Raw genomic sequence first — 17,230 nt, forward strand, 5'->3', positions numbered from 1 at the left:
CATGCTTGAGAACCTGTGTTCCGTCTCCCTTGATCCCTGGACTATCATATAACATGTCAGCTAGAACATTCCACAACATTTATGCAAGGGGTTGCTAGGTGCCACATACATTACTCCATGAAAATTGCCCACTACATCTGGTTCCTTGCTATGAATTGTTGCCTGGAGATCCCTTGAGAGGAAAAAGCTGGAATCAGATGTAATGGTATTACAGTTGAATAAAGGCAAATACAGAGGCATGAGGGAGGAACTGGCCAGAATTGACTAGGAGATAAGCCTAGCAAGAAAGACAGTGGAACATCAATGGCAGGAATTTCTGGGAGTAATTTGGGAGACACAGCAAAAATTCATCTCTAGGAAGAAGAAGCATACTAAAGGGAGGACGAGGCAACCATGGCTGACAAGGGAAGTCAGGGACAGCATAAAAGCTAAAGAGAAAGCATACAATGCAGCGAAGAGCAGTGGGAAACCAGGGGATTGGGAAGCCTACAAAGACCAACAGAGGACAACTAAAAAAGAAATAAGGAGGGAGAAGATTAAATATGAGGGTAAACCAGCCAGTAATATAAAAGAAGATTGCAAGAGTTTTTTTTTTAGATATATAAAAGGGTAAGAGAGAGGCAAAAGTGGACATTGGGCCGCTGGAAAATGACGCTGGAGAAGTAGTAGTGGGGAACAAAGAAATGGCGGAGGAACTGAACAGGTACTTTGCGTCAGTCTTCACAGTGGAAGACACGAGTGACATCCCCAAAGTTCAAGAGACTTGGGGGGCAGAGGTGAGTATGGTGGCCATTAGCAAGGAGAAGGTGCTAGGAAAACTGAAAGGTCTGAAGGTGGATAAATCACCTGGACCAGATGGATTACAGCCCAGAGTCCTGAAGGAAATAGCTGAAGAGATAGTGGAGGCGTTAGTGGTGATCTTTCAGGAATCACTGGAGTCAGGGAGGGTCCCAGAGGACTGGAAAATCGCTAATGTAACCCCCCTGTTTAAGAAGGGAGTGAGACAAAAGACGGGAAATTACAGGCCGATTAGCCTGACCTCAGTCGTTGGTAAGATTTTAGAGTCCATTATTAAGGATAAGATTTCAGAATACTTGGAAGTGCATGGTAAAATCGGGCAAAGTCAGCATGGTTTCATCAAGGGGAGGTCATGCCTGACAAATCTGTTAGAATTCTTTGAGGAGGTAACGAGTAGGTTAGACAAAGGAGAGCCAATGGATGTTATCTACTTGGACTTCCAGAAGGCCTTTGACAAGGTGCCGCACAGGAGGCTGCTCAGTAAGATAAGAGCCCATAGTGTTAGAGGCAAGGTACTAGCATGGATAGAAGATTGGCTGTCTGGCAGGAGGCAGAGAGTGGGGATAAGGGGGTCCTACTCAGGATGGCGGCCGGTGACTAGTGGAGTTCCGCAGGGGTCAGTGTTGGGACCACAACTTTTCACTTTATACATTAGTGATCTAGATGAAGGAACTGAGGGCATCCTGGCTAAGTTTGCAGATGATACAAAGATAGGTGGAGGGACAGGCAGTATTGAGGAGGCGGCAAGGCTGCAGAAGGATTTGGACAGGTTAGGAGAATGGGCAAAGAAGTGGCAGATGGAATACAACGTGGGAAAGTGTGAGGTCATGCACTTCAGTAGGAAGAATAGAGGTATAGACTATTTTCTAAATGGGGAGAGAATTCAGAAATTGGAGCGCAAAGGGACTTGGGAGTCCTAGTCCAGGATTCTCTTAAGGTTAACTTGCAGGTTGAGTCGGTGGTTAGGAAGGCAAATGCAATGTTGGCATTTATTTCGAGAGGACTAGAATATAAAAGCAGGGATGTGCTGCTGAGGCTTTATAAGGCTCTGGTCAGACCACATTTAGAATATTGTAAGCAATTCTGGGTCCCGTATCTCAGGAAGGATGTGCTGGCCTTGGAGAGGGTCCAGAGGAGGTTCACGAGAATGATCCCAGGAATGAAAGGCTTAACATATGAGGAACGTTTGAGGACTCTGGGTCTATACTCGATGGAGTTTAGAAGGATGAGGGGGGATCTGATTGAAACTTACAGAATGCTGAAAGGCCTGGGTAGAGTGGACGTGGGGAAGATGTTTCCATTAGTAGGAGAGACTAGGACCCAAGGGCACAGCCTCAGAGTAAAGGGAAGATCTTTTAGAACAGAGATGAGGAGAAACTTCTTTAGCCAGAGAGTGGTGAATCTATGGAATTCATTGCCACAGAAGGCTGTGGAGGCCAGGTCATTGAGTGTATTTAAGACCGAGATAGATAGGATCTTGATTGGTAAGGGGATCAAAGGTTACGGGGAGAAGGCGGGAGAATGGAGTTGAGAACCTTATCAGCCATGATTGAATGGCAGAGCAGACTGAATGGCCTAATTTCTGCTCCTATGTCTTATGTATTGTTTCAGATGCAATGCAGCTTTTTGATCTAACATCTCTATGCAAGTTCAAATTATGATAATCAGCAATTAAGACCAAAGTTGTGCACTAAATTCAGACTTTCAAACAGATGTGTCTTATTAGCATAGCACTCATTCATCACCCATTCTCATTTTATAGATTTGCTTACATATTTCTCCTCTTTCCCTCTACAACTAGGTGGTCAATCCCTTCTTAGCCTTCATGTCTATTCATATGAATCTGTTTCAATCTTAATGTGCATTCTTTTTTCTACTTTCATATTATCTGTAATAAAACATCTATCTTCTTCCCTTTTCTATCCATACTAAGTACATTGTATCTTGCAATATTTAACTGACAGTCCTATTATTTATGTAACCATGTTTCAGTTATCCCCTACTATATCTAGTTCCTTGCCATGAGTTACTGCCCACAGGTCCCGTTTTATTTCTGAAGTTGTGCACATTACTGTATGGGATTCAATGTTCCACTCATTTTATTTTTAGTGATCATTTTATAATTAGGATCTGTAACTGTACCTGTTCTTTGACCATTTGTGTTACTCTTATTCTTTACCTTGGTCTGACCATTATTGTCATCTTCTATTTCTTTTGTCTTTAGGCATATTTTATATTCACCAGATCCCTCCCCAAGTCTTACTAGTTTAAAGTCTCATCCACTGCTCTATTTATCCTGCCTGCTAGGACTCTGGAGCCTTGCTGGTTTAGGTGGAACCCATCTCAGTGGTACAGATCCTTCCCATCCCAGTATTGGTGCTAGTGTGCCATTAAATTTTTCAGCCACACATTCACCTTCCTGATCTATCCTGTCTATCCCTTTGTTGTTATGACTGCAAGATTTTATAATATGGCTATGTTTTAAACAATCTCTTTTAAGGCAAAATGGAATGCTTTGGAATGGTGAATGGTGTGAAGTTGTACTAATTCTGCTTGTAAACAAACCCAATGGGACCAGCTTATCATGGAGACAGAAACCCGAATTGACACAAAGGAAAAGGCAACTGGCCTTATTGCTGCAGACTCTCAGAGGCTGATTTTTGTGGAATTGGGAAGACTCTGTGGACCTTTAAAAATAGTGTATGGGACCTGGAAGCAGAAGTCTTGGCCCTATTCCTGGACAAAATCATTTGCCGGTGGGAGAAAGGGGGAAGGTTCGCACAAGTTTGAATCATCATATCTGGTGGCTCAGTTAAAATCAGTGGACAGCTAATGCAATTTTCGCTGCTGCAAGTGCCTTAACCTGTGGTGCGGAAGTCACAAATTTATGGTGGAGTCATGAAAGCTTCTGAAAGCCTCCTAAAAAGGTGCTTTTCCCTCGTGCAGTTCTGCAATGTTAAATTTTGAACACATAAGCCTTGTTCAGAGATAAAAGCTGCTGCCAGGTTACAAGGGTGGAGGTGTGTGTTGTGAAAGTCAAGGGCAAATCTGTGGCCTCTCAGGAGTATTCCTTGCCTCAGGCAGATAAGTGGGAGATGGCAGACTTCCAGGCTCGCTAAGTGCTGAGTGGGTACCAAACCCCATGCCCTGCCTGTTGCACTCAAGGTTACCATGGCCCTCAATTTCTAGCTCCTTCCAGGAATTGGCCACTGACCTCTGAGGCATCTCTCAATCAGCTCACCAGTGCATCACCGACATATTCTTTGCTCAGGTGGGGAAACACTTCAACTTTCCCACAGATATGGCATCGCAGGCAGAGAGGGCAACGGCCTTTGGCCCCATAGCCAGCTTCCCACAAATTGAAGCAGTGGTAGACTGTACCACTCGCTATATGGGCACAAATGCAGCAGCCGAAGACATTTGTGAACAGAAAATTATTCCACTCCATCAGCAGGTTGCATGTAACCATAGAAAAGTTACGACACAGAAGAGGCCATTCAGTCCATCACGTCTGTGCTGGCTGAAAAATAAAAAATAAAAACCTAGTTGCCCATTCTAATCCCACCTTCCAGCACCCGGTCCGTAGCCTTGCAGGTAACAGCACTTTAGGTGCAATCCAGGTAACTTTTAAGTGAGCTGAGGGTTTCGGCCTTCACCACCAAACCAGGTAGCAAATTCCAAAAACCCACCACCCTCTGGGTGAAGATGTTTTTCCTCATGTCCCCTCTAGTCCTTCTACCAATCACCTTAAATCTGTGCCCCCTGGTAATTGATCTCTCCACTAAGGGAACCAAAGCATCCCTGTCTACAATATCTAGGCCCCTCATTATCTTGTACACCTCAATCAGGTCACTCCTCAGTTCCAAGGAAAACAACCCCAGCCTATCCAATCTTTCCTCATAGCTGCAATAAATAATAAATAAGAACCACAATAAAGCCTTCCTACATGTAAGTGCATGTTTCCCAAGACTCTTATTCTGAAGCAGTCACGCTTATAGCAACTTTTCCAGCCCAGACCCCAGGTCTGTGATTGGCTTCTGGTGTCAAAGGGTACCTATTAAGGAGGCGAGGTGCCTGCTCACTATCGAGGCCACCAGAGATGGGGCCCAATGTTGCTACAACAGCCACTTGCAGATGAGGATCGTCATCAAGTAGGCTATTGGCCTGTTGAAGATGTGGTTCAGGTGCCTTGACCTCTTTGGAGGAGCACTCCTGTGCTTGCCAACAAGGACGTTGAGAATAATTTGCTGCATACGCCATAATATGGAGGAGCATTTATAGAGGGGCCAGAGGGCCGCGAAAGAGCTACATTGTCAGAGGAGGCCAGCCTTATTATGCACCCATTGGAGACCTACCTGAGACTACAGGCTCTGCATTTCTGCAGCTGCTGTCACTGAGGCACGTACCGTAGACAAGGGGTCTGGCGGAGGGGCTGGGGAAGCAGTGGAAGATGAAGATGCCAAAATGTTCTGGGAACCCTCATCTTGTTCTCCAACCTCCATAGCCCTGGATTAGCTTTCATGTGAGTTAGATGGGGCTGGCTGCTGGGGAAAGCTGGCATCCCTTCCAGCCACTATTGTGCCACCAGCACAAATATCCTGTTGTGGGCATGCAGCTCCTTGCGTACTCTATGGAGATCAGCGCTTATGCTCTGAACAGCCTGCTACAGCAAATGAGTGAGTTTTGAACCCATTTCAGGATGTCACACCACTCTTGCATGCGCTTGATGTGATGATGCATGTGGCTGTGATACTCACCATTTTCTCCCGGATTGAGCTCAGTGGCAGAAATTTTAGGTTGGCAGGCGCGATCGGCGGGGGAACAGACCACTGACCACGATTTTACGCGAAAGAGGGCAGGTGCTGACGTCAACGCAGACAAGGGCCAGCGCTGAGAGAAAGTTCCCTGATGGCAGAGAGCTGCCTCAGAGAGCTACAGACCCAAAATTCCTCAAATAAAGTTTTGAAAAGCAGAAAAAAATGTCCAAGCGTCCCAATCAGGCACCTGAAAATATACATGATAAAAACGCTGCCCAATGATTTTTATTTGTGTCTTATTTCATCATGGACACCTCATCCCACGCTTGGATAAGGCTTCATGAAAAATGTACGGGACACTCGGCTGATTCACCCGTTTGCCAACTATAAGGTTGGATAGGCAACATAAAATTAAAGTCAATTACGCCATTAATGACCTCAACTGGCCTCTTAATTGTCGGCGGGCATGCTTCCAACTTTTGCATGCACCCACTGAACAAAATATTACATGAGCGCAGGATAACGTTGGGATGCTCGCCCAACGTCATCACGTGCGATTTCACACCAGATCAGGCCAGGCGTGTGCCTGCCCAGTCAGCGTAAAATTCTGCCCATGCTATTGAGCCTCAGATTCCTCCACTCGAAGTGCATGAACTCTCACTGCCTTGGGGAACTCCATCAGATATCTGCACATCAGCTGCTTCAGCTCCAAGTACTGTGCCCCATAAGATGACTCCTGAGACCCTAACTCAATGCCTACTGAATCATCATCATAACTGCCCTCCCTCCTCAGGGGGCGACTGTGGCCTTCATGTGCCATTGACTAAACACACGCTACTTCCCTCCAATGTGCTGGCATCCTGAAGTGCAGGCTGGTGAGATACAATGCTGTTTTCCTTGGGCATCTCTTCCTCCACCTGATGCCCAAGGGATAAGTCAGCCTGGTACGCTGGGAACAGTGAGAAAAAAAGAGGGTGGTGGACATGAGCTGAAGGGATCTTTCTACACAAAAGGAGGTAATTAGAATAAGGCCTGGACATTTTGAAAGCACCCGCAGATCCAGGCCAGTACCTTCAACCATTTTAGCAGAACCCTTATGCAACCCACCCTTCACACTGCCCCTCAAACCAGCTTCCCAATTGTCTTAGTGCACTAATCACCTCCACCATTGACACCATGATCAGAAGACACCACCTTTGGCACCTGCATGGGCCATTCACCATCTCCAATAACGATTTAGAACAGAACACTCGCAATCTCCATTGCCGTCTCAACTCAGCAAGTAGCCCTTAGCTGCACCGACCCACCTCCAGTCCAGGCCATCTCTCCGGTGTTGTGAACCCTCTTTGCTTGCAAGTGCGAAATACAGGGTGATGTAAGCCCATTCTATCCTGCATCCAGGGCCAAAGCTCATCAATGTGGTAGTGGATCTCAATGGGCATTCACATGTCACCCCATAACTTCTTGGGCTTAGTTGAGCGCCTTCGCCACACTACCCCAATAACATGGACAAATGTATGTGCTAAGTGTGCCCTAGTTGGTGCAGCATTCAACTGTCACCCATCACAGGGACATGTGTGTGCTTCTACCAAATAACTCATCTTGCCGGAGTCCAAAAGGTCATGGAACCGCTTGCGACAGTGGATCCATGAATAATAGTATTCCCCTGTTCTGTTCAGCATGGATACAATTGCCTGCCAAGCTCACTTTGTTACACTGTCCACTCTATTATGCTCAAAGTGAAGGTTGAGTGGAGAGGACTTGGTTTTAAAGGACACTGGAAGATTCACTTGGCAAAGCAGGGAGGAGATGGACTTTAAACTTCACTCCTCCTTTCTCTGGGATAGAGAATGTTCCTTCCTATACCTGAATCTCGAGGTCCTGGTCATAGAACCAGGGTGTCGTCCCTCCCACACCTGTCTTCTGCTATGATACGCTGGTATGACTATGAAGAAAGTACATGAGCATGTAAGGTTTCTTGCTTCATTCAACGCAACACAACCTGCATCCATTCAAATGCAGGAACCTGATTATCAAGTTATGCATAGACTGATGTTGCGGCGGGGGTGGGGGCAGTGTGAATTCTGCATGGCTCAGCATTTGTTCTTGTCACATCAACATGGCATGGTTTGTTCCCGAGTGCACATGCCTCTGCTGGCCTGCTCCCTCAGTCACACTCATCTGTGATGACAGTGTGCCGCTGTAAGGTTAAATGACAATGTACATTTCGTTGCCCACACCATGATAGATAGTTGGTGAAAGGTAAGGGAAAGTGCATGCGGCATGTAAAAATCAGCTCCTGAGGCATTATGATAATCTCAGAGCGCAGTGTCAGGACCTGCTGTAGCTGCCACCATGCAGCCATTTCCATGGCTGGGTATTTGTGAAGTTTTGCCAGCATTAAATAAATGCTGCATGGTCCTTGATTAGACAAGCTCAATAGGCAGCATTAAAGTCTATAGTTTGCTATGCAAGGCCCAAGATGGGCCAGCTCTTCCAGTGCAATTAACCAGTTGGCCAACAATTATAGTTTTTACTCACTTGATTGCTGAAAGCCATCAGCTCCCATGAATCAGCAACACTACAACAGTTTCTTCCCTCCCAACGGGAACTGCATCCAGGAAGGCCCTTTATATCGGGACTGAGATGTGATCTGTCCTCCTTGTCATCAGGTCCCGCCTCCACTTCTGATCCACTTCCGGGGTAAGCAGACCTGACTCCATCCCGTCCCTGCCAGAGTGAAAACTGTGCGTTTCAAGGCACATTTTACTGAGGCGGGTCCAGCGAGTCTGAAAATTTCACAACTGCCTCAGTAGCCAATATCCAGTCCTCAGAGTCCACAGACCGAAGGAGTTGGGGAGAGAGAACCCACAAAAGGTGCTACTTTGCCAAGTAGAAGAAAAGGACTGTTTTTAGGTTAATCACCAACCAAAGGGCCGATGTGGATGGAACCCAGGTTCGAAGAAACAAAGGTTGTGGAAAATTAGAGACCACGGAATTGCCAGAGAGAAGCTTACAATGGGGAGTCCATTCTATTACGCTCAGTCCATTCTATTATGCTCAAAGTGAATCTTGAGTGAAGAGAGGACTTGGTTTAAAAGGATGCTGGAAGGTTCACCTTGGCAAAGCAGAAAGAACTCTCTTTTAACATTGGGAGTAGATGGACTTCAAACTCCATGTCCAAGACAACCACGATATAAATGGCATTAAAATTTCCATTGTGTTAAGGAGTCCAAAGACGGGGATACCATTTCTGTAGTTTAGTATAATAGTTGCCTACTAGATAACGTCTAGTCGATGTTGGTTTTAGCTTGTTACAGTAAAAATCTTAAAACTTGAAATCGTGTTTTGTGAACCTTTTCGTAGGTCACTGCGAAATTCAAAACTCTTTTAAAAAGTTATTGGTCTTTACGGGGACTCTAACAATGCCAATTATGTGATGGCCCACGAGCTTTCCTGGAGAGAAAAAAATACATGCCGTATGTTGGGGTGACAGTCTCTTTAAAGACTAGGTTGCTTTGGAAAATGATTTCTTGTAAACAGCAGGGAGAGGGCACGTCTTCAGTTCCAATGCCAGAATATTGTCAGGCCCCATAGAGTTTGCAGTATCCAGTGCCTCCAGCCATTTCTTGATATCAAGTGAAGTGAATCGAATTGGCTGAAGACTGGCATCTGTGATGCTCAAGACCTCTGCAGGAGAAAGAGAGTCATCATCTAGTCAGCACTTCTGGTTGAAAGTTCTTGCAAATGCTTCAGCCTTATCTTTTGCACAGATGTGCTAGACTCCCCCATCATTGAGGAGCCTCCTCCTCCAGTGAGTTGTTTAATTGTCTACCACCATTCATGGCTGATGTGGCAGGACTGCAGAGTTTAGATCTGATCTGTTGGTTGTGGAATCTCTTAGGTCTGTCTACTGCTTGCTGTTTGTCACACAAGGTTCACTGTTAAAACCAGCTTGCTATTTCATTCTTTTAGTAAATACCTAGATTTTTGGATTTCAAAAATCTCTACCAAGATCATAATAATTAGCATGTAGCACAGGTAGCAATCCCAATTTTAAATTTAGTTCCTAACTGCTGATGTTTCCTTAACAGGAAGTCCATTCTTTTCTCCCCTATATCTTTGGCCCTAACATGGACCATCACAGCAGAATCTCTCCACTCCCTTTCCAAGATCCTCTCCAGCTGCTCAAAAACACCCTTTACCATTGATCAGTTGGGACTGCAGAGAATGCTATCAATCCCCCGAATTATCAAATCCCCGAATACAACCTTGTTGCTGCATAACTTATAACTTGTTTTTACATGCAAAACTTCTCTAATACTATAGAAGACACTTCGTGCAACTGCTTGCTATATTGATTTTAAAAAATGTCACTCTTCCTATCCATGTAACATTCGATTCATGTGGCCTGTCACATTAGTCCTTTTCTCAGAGAAAGTAAAATACAAAAAAAGTTGTTATTGCTTACTTCATTCTTTAATTGAAGGTACTCACACATACCAGATGACTGAGGTAATGCTGTTAATATGGGTAACCAAAAAGACATATTTGGCTTGAAGTAGAGAATATTCCTGCTACAAATAGAATCATATTCGAGCATCACCTTAGTATTCTTTACTTCGTCTACATCTAGTCTTGGATGAAGTTCAATTTCCTTCAGATCTATTAAGGTGATCAAATCCATCTCCAACACATCCCAGTACAAACTCTGCACCCTTGCCATCAACTCTATCTCTCTCCCCAGCTACTGCCTCAGGCTAAACTAGAACTTCTGTTTGTGATTTTGGAATCCTCTTCAACCATGACCTCACTGTCTCTCCATCATAAAGACTGCCCACCTCCAATCCTATTTTCAGTTTATCTGCTGCTAAAAACCCTCCTTTAATCCTTTATCATTTCTAGATTTAACTATTCCGGTGTTTACCTGGCCAGCCTTCCATCCCATAACCTATGTAAACTTCAGCTGATCTGCTGCCTGCATCAAGTACTATTTCCTCATCACCCCAATCCCACAAATTTAAATTTCTCATCCATGCATTTGAATTTCTGAATGGTCACAGATCTCCCTAATCTCTAATCTCGTCCAGTGCCCCCACTACCACTACCTCCAAACTCCCCATTCTTTTGACTCATTTGGCAATTCTCTGCCATTTTGACTTACTATCAGCAACCATGCCTTTAATCATCTCATTCCCACACTTTGGAATACACTCCCTAAGCCCTACCACCTTCCTTTTCCCCTTAAAGCCTGCTTACCTGACCACAATGGGTCACTCCTGTTGACATTTTGGGTTTTTTTTGGCCCAGCATCCACTTTTGTTTTCCTAAACCTTCTGTCATATGCCATGGGCCACTTTCTGAATTAAAGGCACCAAAAAAATAGAATCTGTTACGGTATAACCTCCCTCATTAGCTAGCCATTTATTTATTCCTATAATTTGACTTGCAATTCTCTTCAACTGAAGACTAATTTACACCTTTTACCTTGTTGTTAAATTCACTTTTCAACAGTTCTAACACTTCCAAACATATTGCATCCATTTCCAAAATTCCATTCAGCCCAGCTGGTCCTCTCCCTGTCCCTTTAAAGGTGGAAAACTGGGACATCCTGTCTCCAAACACATCCCACCCTGTTCACACTGAGAATCCCAGGGTGCAGAACTGGGACATCCTGTCTCCAAACACATCCCACCCTGTTCACACTGAGAATCCCAGGGTGGGGAACTGGGACATCCTGTCTCCAAACACATCCCACCCTGTTCACACTGTTGCTCCCTATACTGGTCTACCAATGTCTCTACATTGAAACCACAGCTCTCAGAAGACTAATCACCATTCAATTGCTGTACCTTCATCATAAAATAAACCTACCCAGAAATCTCACCATTTAATAACTCGCAATATAACCTCCCTTTACCTCTAAATTGTTCTTAAACTTGTACCACTCTTGCTCAGACTTTGCCACATTCTCTCTCCTGTACAACACACCCAATGCCTGAAATTTAGTTGTTACTTTTGTTTTTCATGTTACTCCTCTGCTCCTTCTTGCTGTCTTACCATCTTTCATAACTGTAATCTACAATTATAGTATGTGTAGCTTGTGGTTAGGCTATCAAAGCAAAACACATATTAACTCCATAAACAAGGTGCAATCCAAACCAGGTTTGGCACAATAGGATTGTTGTATGCTCAAAGCTAATACAGTAAGAAAATAATTATCACATCACATTTTAGCCTAGAAATTTGATTATGCAGCACGAAACAGCCTCCTAAGTCTCGAATATGGCAGGTAGTACATGCTCAATATGAGCTGGGAGTGCACTACCTGCCAGATTAGTGTAAGCAACTCTACTGGCTTCAGAAGTTCCCAAAATTATCCTAAAAGCTGAAAATGTTATTTAACTTGCAGTCCTGTGCCGCTTGCAGGACCTATTTTGCAAGTTTGGCATATCCAACGCATGACTCATCACATGCAGAACTTGATTAACAACAAGTGGTACTAAGCGGATGAAGGACCACACATCAGCGCCATTTAAAGGCATCATGCATCTGTGCTTTTCCAATTCTGGCCTCTTGAACATCCCAAATTTTAACTGCTTCACCATCGGCACCCTATTTTCAGCTGCCAAACTCTGGAATTCCCTCCATCAATTTCTCTGCCTCTTCTTTCCTCCTTCAAGGTACTCCTTAAAAACCTGATCTAGCAGCAATTCCTTTGTTCAGAATTGTTTCTTTGCTTCCTAGTGGGGCCAAATCCCACCTTTCTTTTAAAAAGCAGCATGTCGTCTTCAAGTGGCTACACAGACATCCAATACCTACCTGAAAATTTTGACATCATTGTTCAACAGCTTTCATTTGCACTCATTTGACATCAAAAGCAATCGTTTAGCCATCATTTGATATTAATTACGCTCAAGAGCAACCATTTAGCTATCATTCAAAATTGCAAGTAGTGTAAATGACATCAATTGCCCCAAACTGCAGCACTCGAATATTTGCGATTAGCAAATCATTTACCTTAAGCATTCTGACACCAAAAATGATCAGAGTTTGTTCTCCATGTTTCTGAATTTCTATAGCTTCAAACATCCTAAAGCTGAGCTAACTTTAGAAAAAGTAGACTCTGCTCTCATATGTTTTAATAAACTACTTTTGTATTTTTCATCATAACCTAAAACTAGTGTAGCAGACACCTGCTCCCCTTCATGCAGCAGTTTTCTTCTCCCCTACCACCTCCCCCCATCTTCACCCCGTAGCAATTTTCTTCTGCCTTCTATCCTAACCCCTTCTCCCCGGATTTCAGCAGTTTTCTTCCCATGCCCCCAACCCTACCTGCTTGCAGCAGTTTTCTTTCTCCACCCAATTCCCCCCTCCTCTCCACCCACCCTCTCCTCCCCTGCCCTCTGGAGAGCTCAGGTTGCAGGGCTGGCTGGGACCAGAAGTGATGGTGAGGCTGGCTCTGCTACAATTTTCCAGTTGGTGTGGCCTCAGGAGTGGGTTAGGGAAGTCGGGTCGGGAGGGTGGTGGTGGGGGGGAAAACATGGAGAGAGTAGAGGCCTAGAGTTCAATGGCGGGGCTAAGAGGCCCGGAGTTCGGCGACGAGAGCCTGGGGACCCAACACTGGGAGCAGACAGGAGGAAGGGGTGGGGAGGGACAGTGTAAGCCTCGGGGGCTGCATGGAGTGCGGGGGGGACTGAGGGGTGGGACTGATGTAAGCCCGAGACTGGGGGTGGGACTGATGTAAGCCCGAGACTGGGGGGCTGAGAATCACTGGGGTGGGGAGGCACCAGGAACTCCGAGATTCCCACGTGCTGTAAGTTTTCTTCCCATGACAACAATTAACAAATAAATAAAATCAATTAAGAGCTGATGGGGAACAGGTGGTGCTCTCAAGCATGTATCATGGAAAGAATTTTTGGACTAAATGCAAAAAGTGAATAAATTCAGATATTATTTCTGTAATTGATTTCCTTGTATTTTTCAATGCAGGTTGCCTGCCAAGCACACTTGATGTCTTTGAGCACACTCGATGCCATTGATCGCATTTGACATCTAAAATGGCAAAATGTTGCTGACTGCACAAAGTACTCTTTCCAAATTAGAACATTTGATGCCAAATGATCGCTGATCGTTTGAGCGTATTTGAATGCAAGAATTATGTCAGAATTTTCAGGTAAGGACATCCACTGAATGCCATGAGTATCACAGGTAGCAATGGTTGCACACTTGAGTGATTCTAATCAGGAGCCAGTACAAATATTGTGCCACCCTGCCCATCTGTTTTTGGTGTGATTGAATTTCTGGGCCTTTGAGCTACAAATTTAAACTATGTTCTACTTACGTCTTTCAACTACAAAAGCAGCCAAAGAACTGCTACAATTCTGGTGCTCAGGCAGGTTAGCAGTCAACTTGTTGAAAACATCTCTGCAGGCTATAGAAACAGCTTTGTAATATGAATTCCTTCCTTCTGTAAGAAGATATTTAAAAATATTTTATGTATATGCAAATCAAAACATAAGTAAGCCACATTTGTATGTTGTAAAAATGGAAAACTTTAAAATATGATTGTACAATAAGGTTACCTTGATAAATAAGTACAGCAGGAAAAATTACTCTAACATTAAAACATAACATCATATTGCATAGCAATTATCAAAGCAAAATGAATTAAGTTTAAGGAAATTATATTCCATAAATCATTGAAAACCACAGTTGTAGTTTGTACCTAGCTTAGTTTTTCATAATGACCATCAAACAGGGGATCAAACCTGGTTTACCAAGAGTAGCACTGGGAGTACCTAAATAATTTAAGGTGCCAACCTGGAGAAGCTACAACACAGGACAACTTGAATGATGAACAGCAGAAGCAGCACACTATAGACAGAGACAAGTGATCTCTCAATCAATGGATCAAATCAAAGCTCTGCAGTCCTTACCATAGCCAATAATGAATAGTAGTGGGCAATTCAAAATCTAACAGGAGGGGAGGCGGTTCCATGAACATCCCCATCCTCATTAATGGCAAAGACCAGCAAGTGAGTGCAAAAGACAAGGCTGAAGGATTTTCAATCATCTTCAGCCAGAAGTGCTAAGTGGATGATCCATCTCAACCTCCCCTTGAGGATCCCACTACAACAGATGCCAGCCTTCAATCAATTCAATTAACTCCACATAATATCAAGAAATGGAGGAATGCAGCAAATATAGCAAAGACTATTGGCCCTGACAACATCCCTGTTGTAGTACTGAAGACCAATGTTGGGGAACTTGCCGGGCCCCTAGCCAACCTGCTTCAGTACAGGTACAACACTGGCATCTACCTAACAAAGTGAAAAATCGTCCAGCTATATCCTGTCCCCAAAAGCAGAACAAATCCAAAGTGACCAATTACAGCCCCATTCACCTACTCACAATCATCAGAAAGATATAATGGGTTGACGACATTCCTATCAGATGGCACTTAGTCACGAATAATCTGCTCACCGATGCTCAATGAGTTCCGCCATGACCACTCACCTGCAGACATTATTACAGGACAAACATAAGCATAGACAAAAGAGCTGAATTCCAGAGGTGAAGTGAGAGTGACTGCCCCTGACGCCAAGGCAGCATTTAACCAAGTGTGGCATCAATCAGCCTTAGTAAAGTTGAAGTCAATGGGAATCAGGGGGAGACTCTCCACTGGCTCCAGTCACACCTAATATAATCAAAGATAGTTGTGTTGATGGACCCAATCATCTCAGTACCAAGACTGCATTAGCTCTTCAGAGCAAGTCCTAGACCCAATCTTCTTCAGCTGATTTATCCATAGCCTTCTCTCCACCAGATCAGAAATGGGGATGCTTATTGATGAACACACAGTAGTCAATTACATTCACAATTCCTCAGATAACTAAGCAGTCTGTGCCCTCAAGCAGTAAGACCAAGGTAGCATTCAAACTTTGGTTGGTTAGAGCAAGTAGTATCACACACAAAAGCCAGGTAATTACCATCTTCACCAAGAGAGTCAAACCACCTCCCTTTGACATCCAATGGCATTACCATTGTTGAATACCCCATCACCATTTACCAAAAACATTATTGGATCAGCCACAAAGACTGTGGCTAAAATAGCAGGTCAGAGGCTTGGTATTTTACAGCAAATGACAACTCCTGATTACCAAAGCCTGGCCAACATCTACAAGCTTGAAGTCAGGAGTGTGATGGAATACTCTCCATTTGCCTGGATGAGTGCAGCTCCAATAACACTTAATCCAGGACATTTGATTGGTATCCCTTCCACCACCTTGAAAAATCACTCCCTTTGCCAACAGCGCAACAAGGCTGCAGTGCATACCATTTACAAGATGTACTGCAACAGGTCACCAAAGTTTCTTCAGCAAAGCCTTCCAGACCCGTGGCTTCTACCAATTGAAAGGGTAACCCTAGCCAGCAAGTGAGGGAGGGGGCCGGGTGAGGGAGGGGGCCGGGTGAGGGAGGGGGCCGGGTGAGGGAGGGGGCGAGGAGTGGACCTGGTGAGGAGGGGGAGAGGAGTGGAGGGAGGGAGGGGGAGAGGAGTGGAGGGAGGGAGGGGGAGAGGAGTGGAGGGAGGGAGGGGGAGAGGAGTGGAGGGAGGGAGGGGGAGAGGAGTGGAGGGAGGGAGGGGGAGAGGAGTGGAGGGAGGGAGGGGGAGAGGAGTGGAGGGAGGGAGGGGGAGAGGAGTGGAGGGAGGGAGGGGGAGAGGAGTGGAGGGAGGGAGGGAGGGGGAGAGGAGTAAAGGGAGGGAGGGGGAGAGGAGTGGAGGGAGGGAGGGGAGAGGAGTGGAGGGAGGGAGGGAGGGGAGAGGAGAGGAGGGGAGGGGGAGGGAGGGGGAGAGGAGTAAGGGAGGGAGGGGGAGAGGAGTGGAGGGAGGGAGGGGGAGAGGAGTGGAGGGAGGGAGGGGGAGAGGAGTGGAGGGAGGGAGGGGGAGAGGAGTGGAGGGAGGGAGGGGGAGAGGAGTGGAGGGAGGGAGGGGGAGAGGAGTGGAGGGAGGGAGGGGGAGAGGAGTGGAGGGAGGGAGGGGGAGAGGAGTGGAGGGAGGGAGGGGGAGAGGGTGGAGGGAGGGAGGGAGGGGGAGAGGAGTGGAGAGAGGGAGGGGGAGAGGAGTGGAGGGAGGGAGGGGGAGAGGAGTGGAGGGAGGGAGGGGGAGAGGAGTGGAGGGAGGGGGAGAGGAGTGGAGGGAGGGAGGGAGGGGGAGAGGAGTGGAGGGAGGGGGAGAGGAGTGGAGGGAGGGGGAGAGGAGTGGAGGGAGGGGGGAGAGGAGTGGAGGGAGGGAGGGAGGGGGAGGAGTGGAGGGGGGGAGAGGAGTGGAGGGGGGAGAGGAGTGGAGGGAGGGAGGGGGAGAGGAGTGGAGGGAGGGAGGGAGGGGGAGAGGAGTGGAGGGAGGGAGGGAGGGGGAGAGGAGTGGAGGGAGGGAGGGAGGGGGAGAGGAGTGGAGGGAGGGGGAGAGGAGTGGAGGGAGGGAGGGAGGGAGGGGGAGGAGGGAGGGAGGGGAGTGGAGGGAGGGAGGAGGGAGTGGAGGGAGGGAGGGGGAGTGGAGGGAGGGGAGGGGGAGTGGAGGGAGGGAGGGGGAGTGGAGGGAGGGAGGGGGAGTGGAGGGAGGGAGGGGGAGTGGAGGGAGGGAGGGGGAGTGGAGGGGAAGGGGAGGGAGGGAG

At 46.2% G+C, this 17,230-nt stretch overlaps 1 protein-coding gene across 1 annotated transcript in view; it reads right to left on the bottom strand.

Moving 5' to 3' along the window:
- Nucleotides 1–17,230, bottom strand: part of adad1 (adenosine deaminase domain containing 1 (testis-specific)) — a 116,725-nt gene that overhangs the window by 51,383 nt on the left and 48,112 nt on the right. Inside the window, exon 6 of the mRNA XM_078540026.1 lies at nt 13,900–14,025. Within this exon, the coding sequence (XP_078396152.1) occupies nt 13,900–14,025 (126 nt within the window). The remainder of the gene's footprint in view (nt 1–13,899; nt 14,026–17,230) is intronic.

The sequence above is a fragment of the Cetorhinus maximus genome, chromosome 1 (genome assembly GCF_964194155.1).
Source record: "Cetorhinus maximus chromosome 1, sCetMax3.hap1.1, whole genome shotgun sequence".
NCBI lineage: Eukaryota > Metazoa > Chordata > Chondrichthyes > Lamniformes > Cetorhinidae > Cetorhinus > Cetorhinus maximus.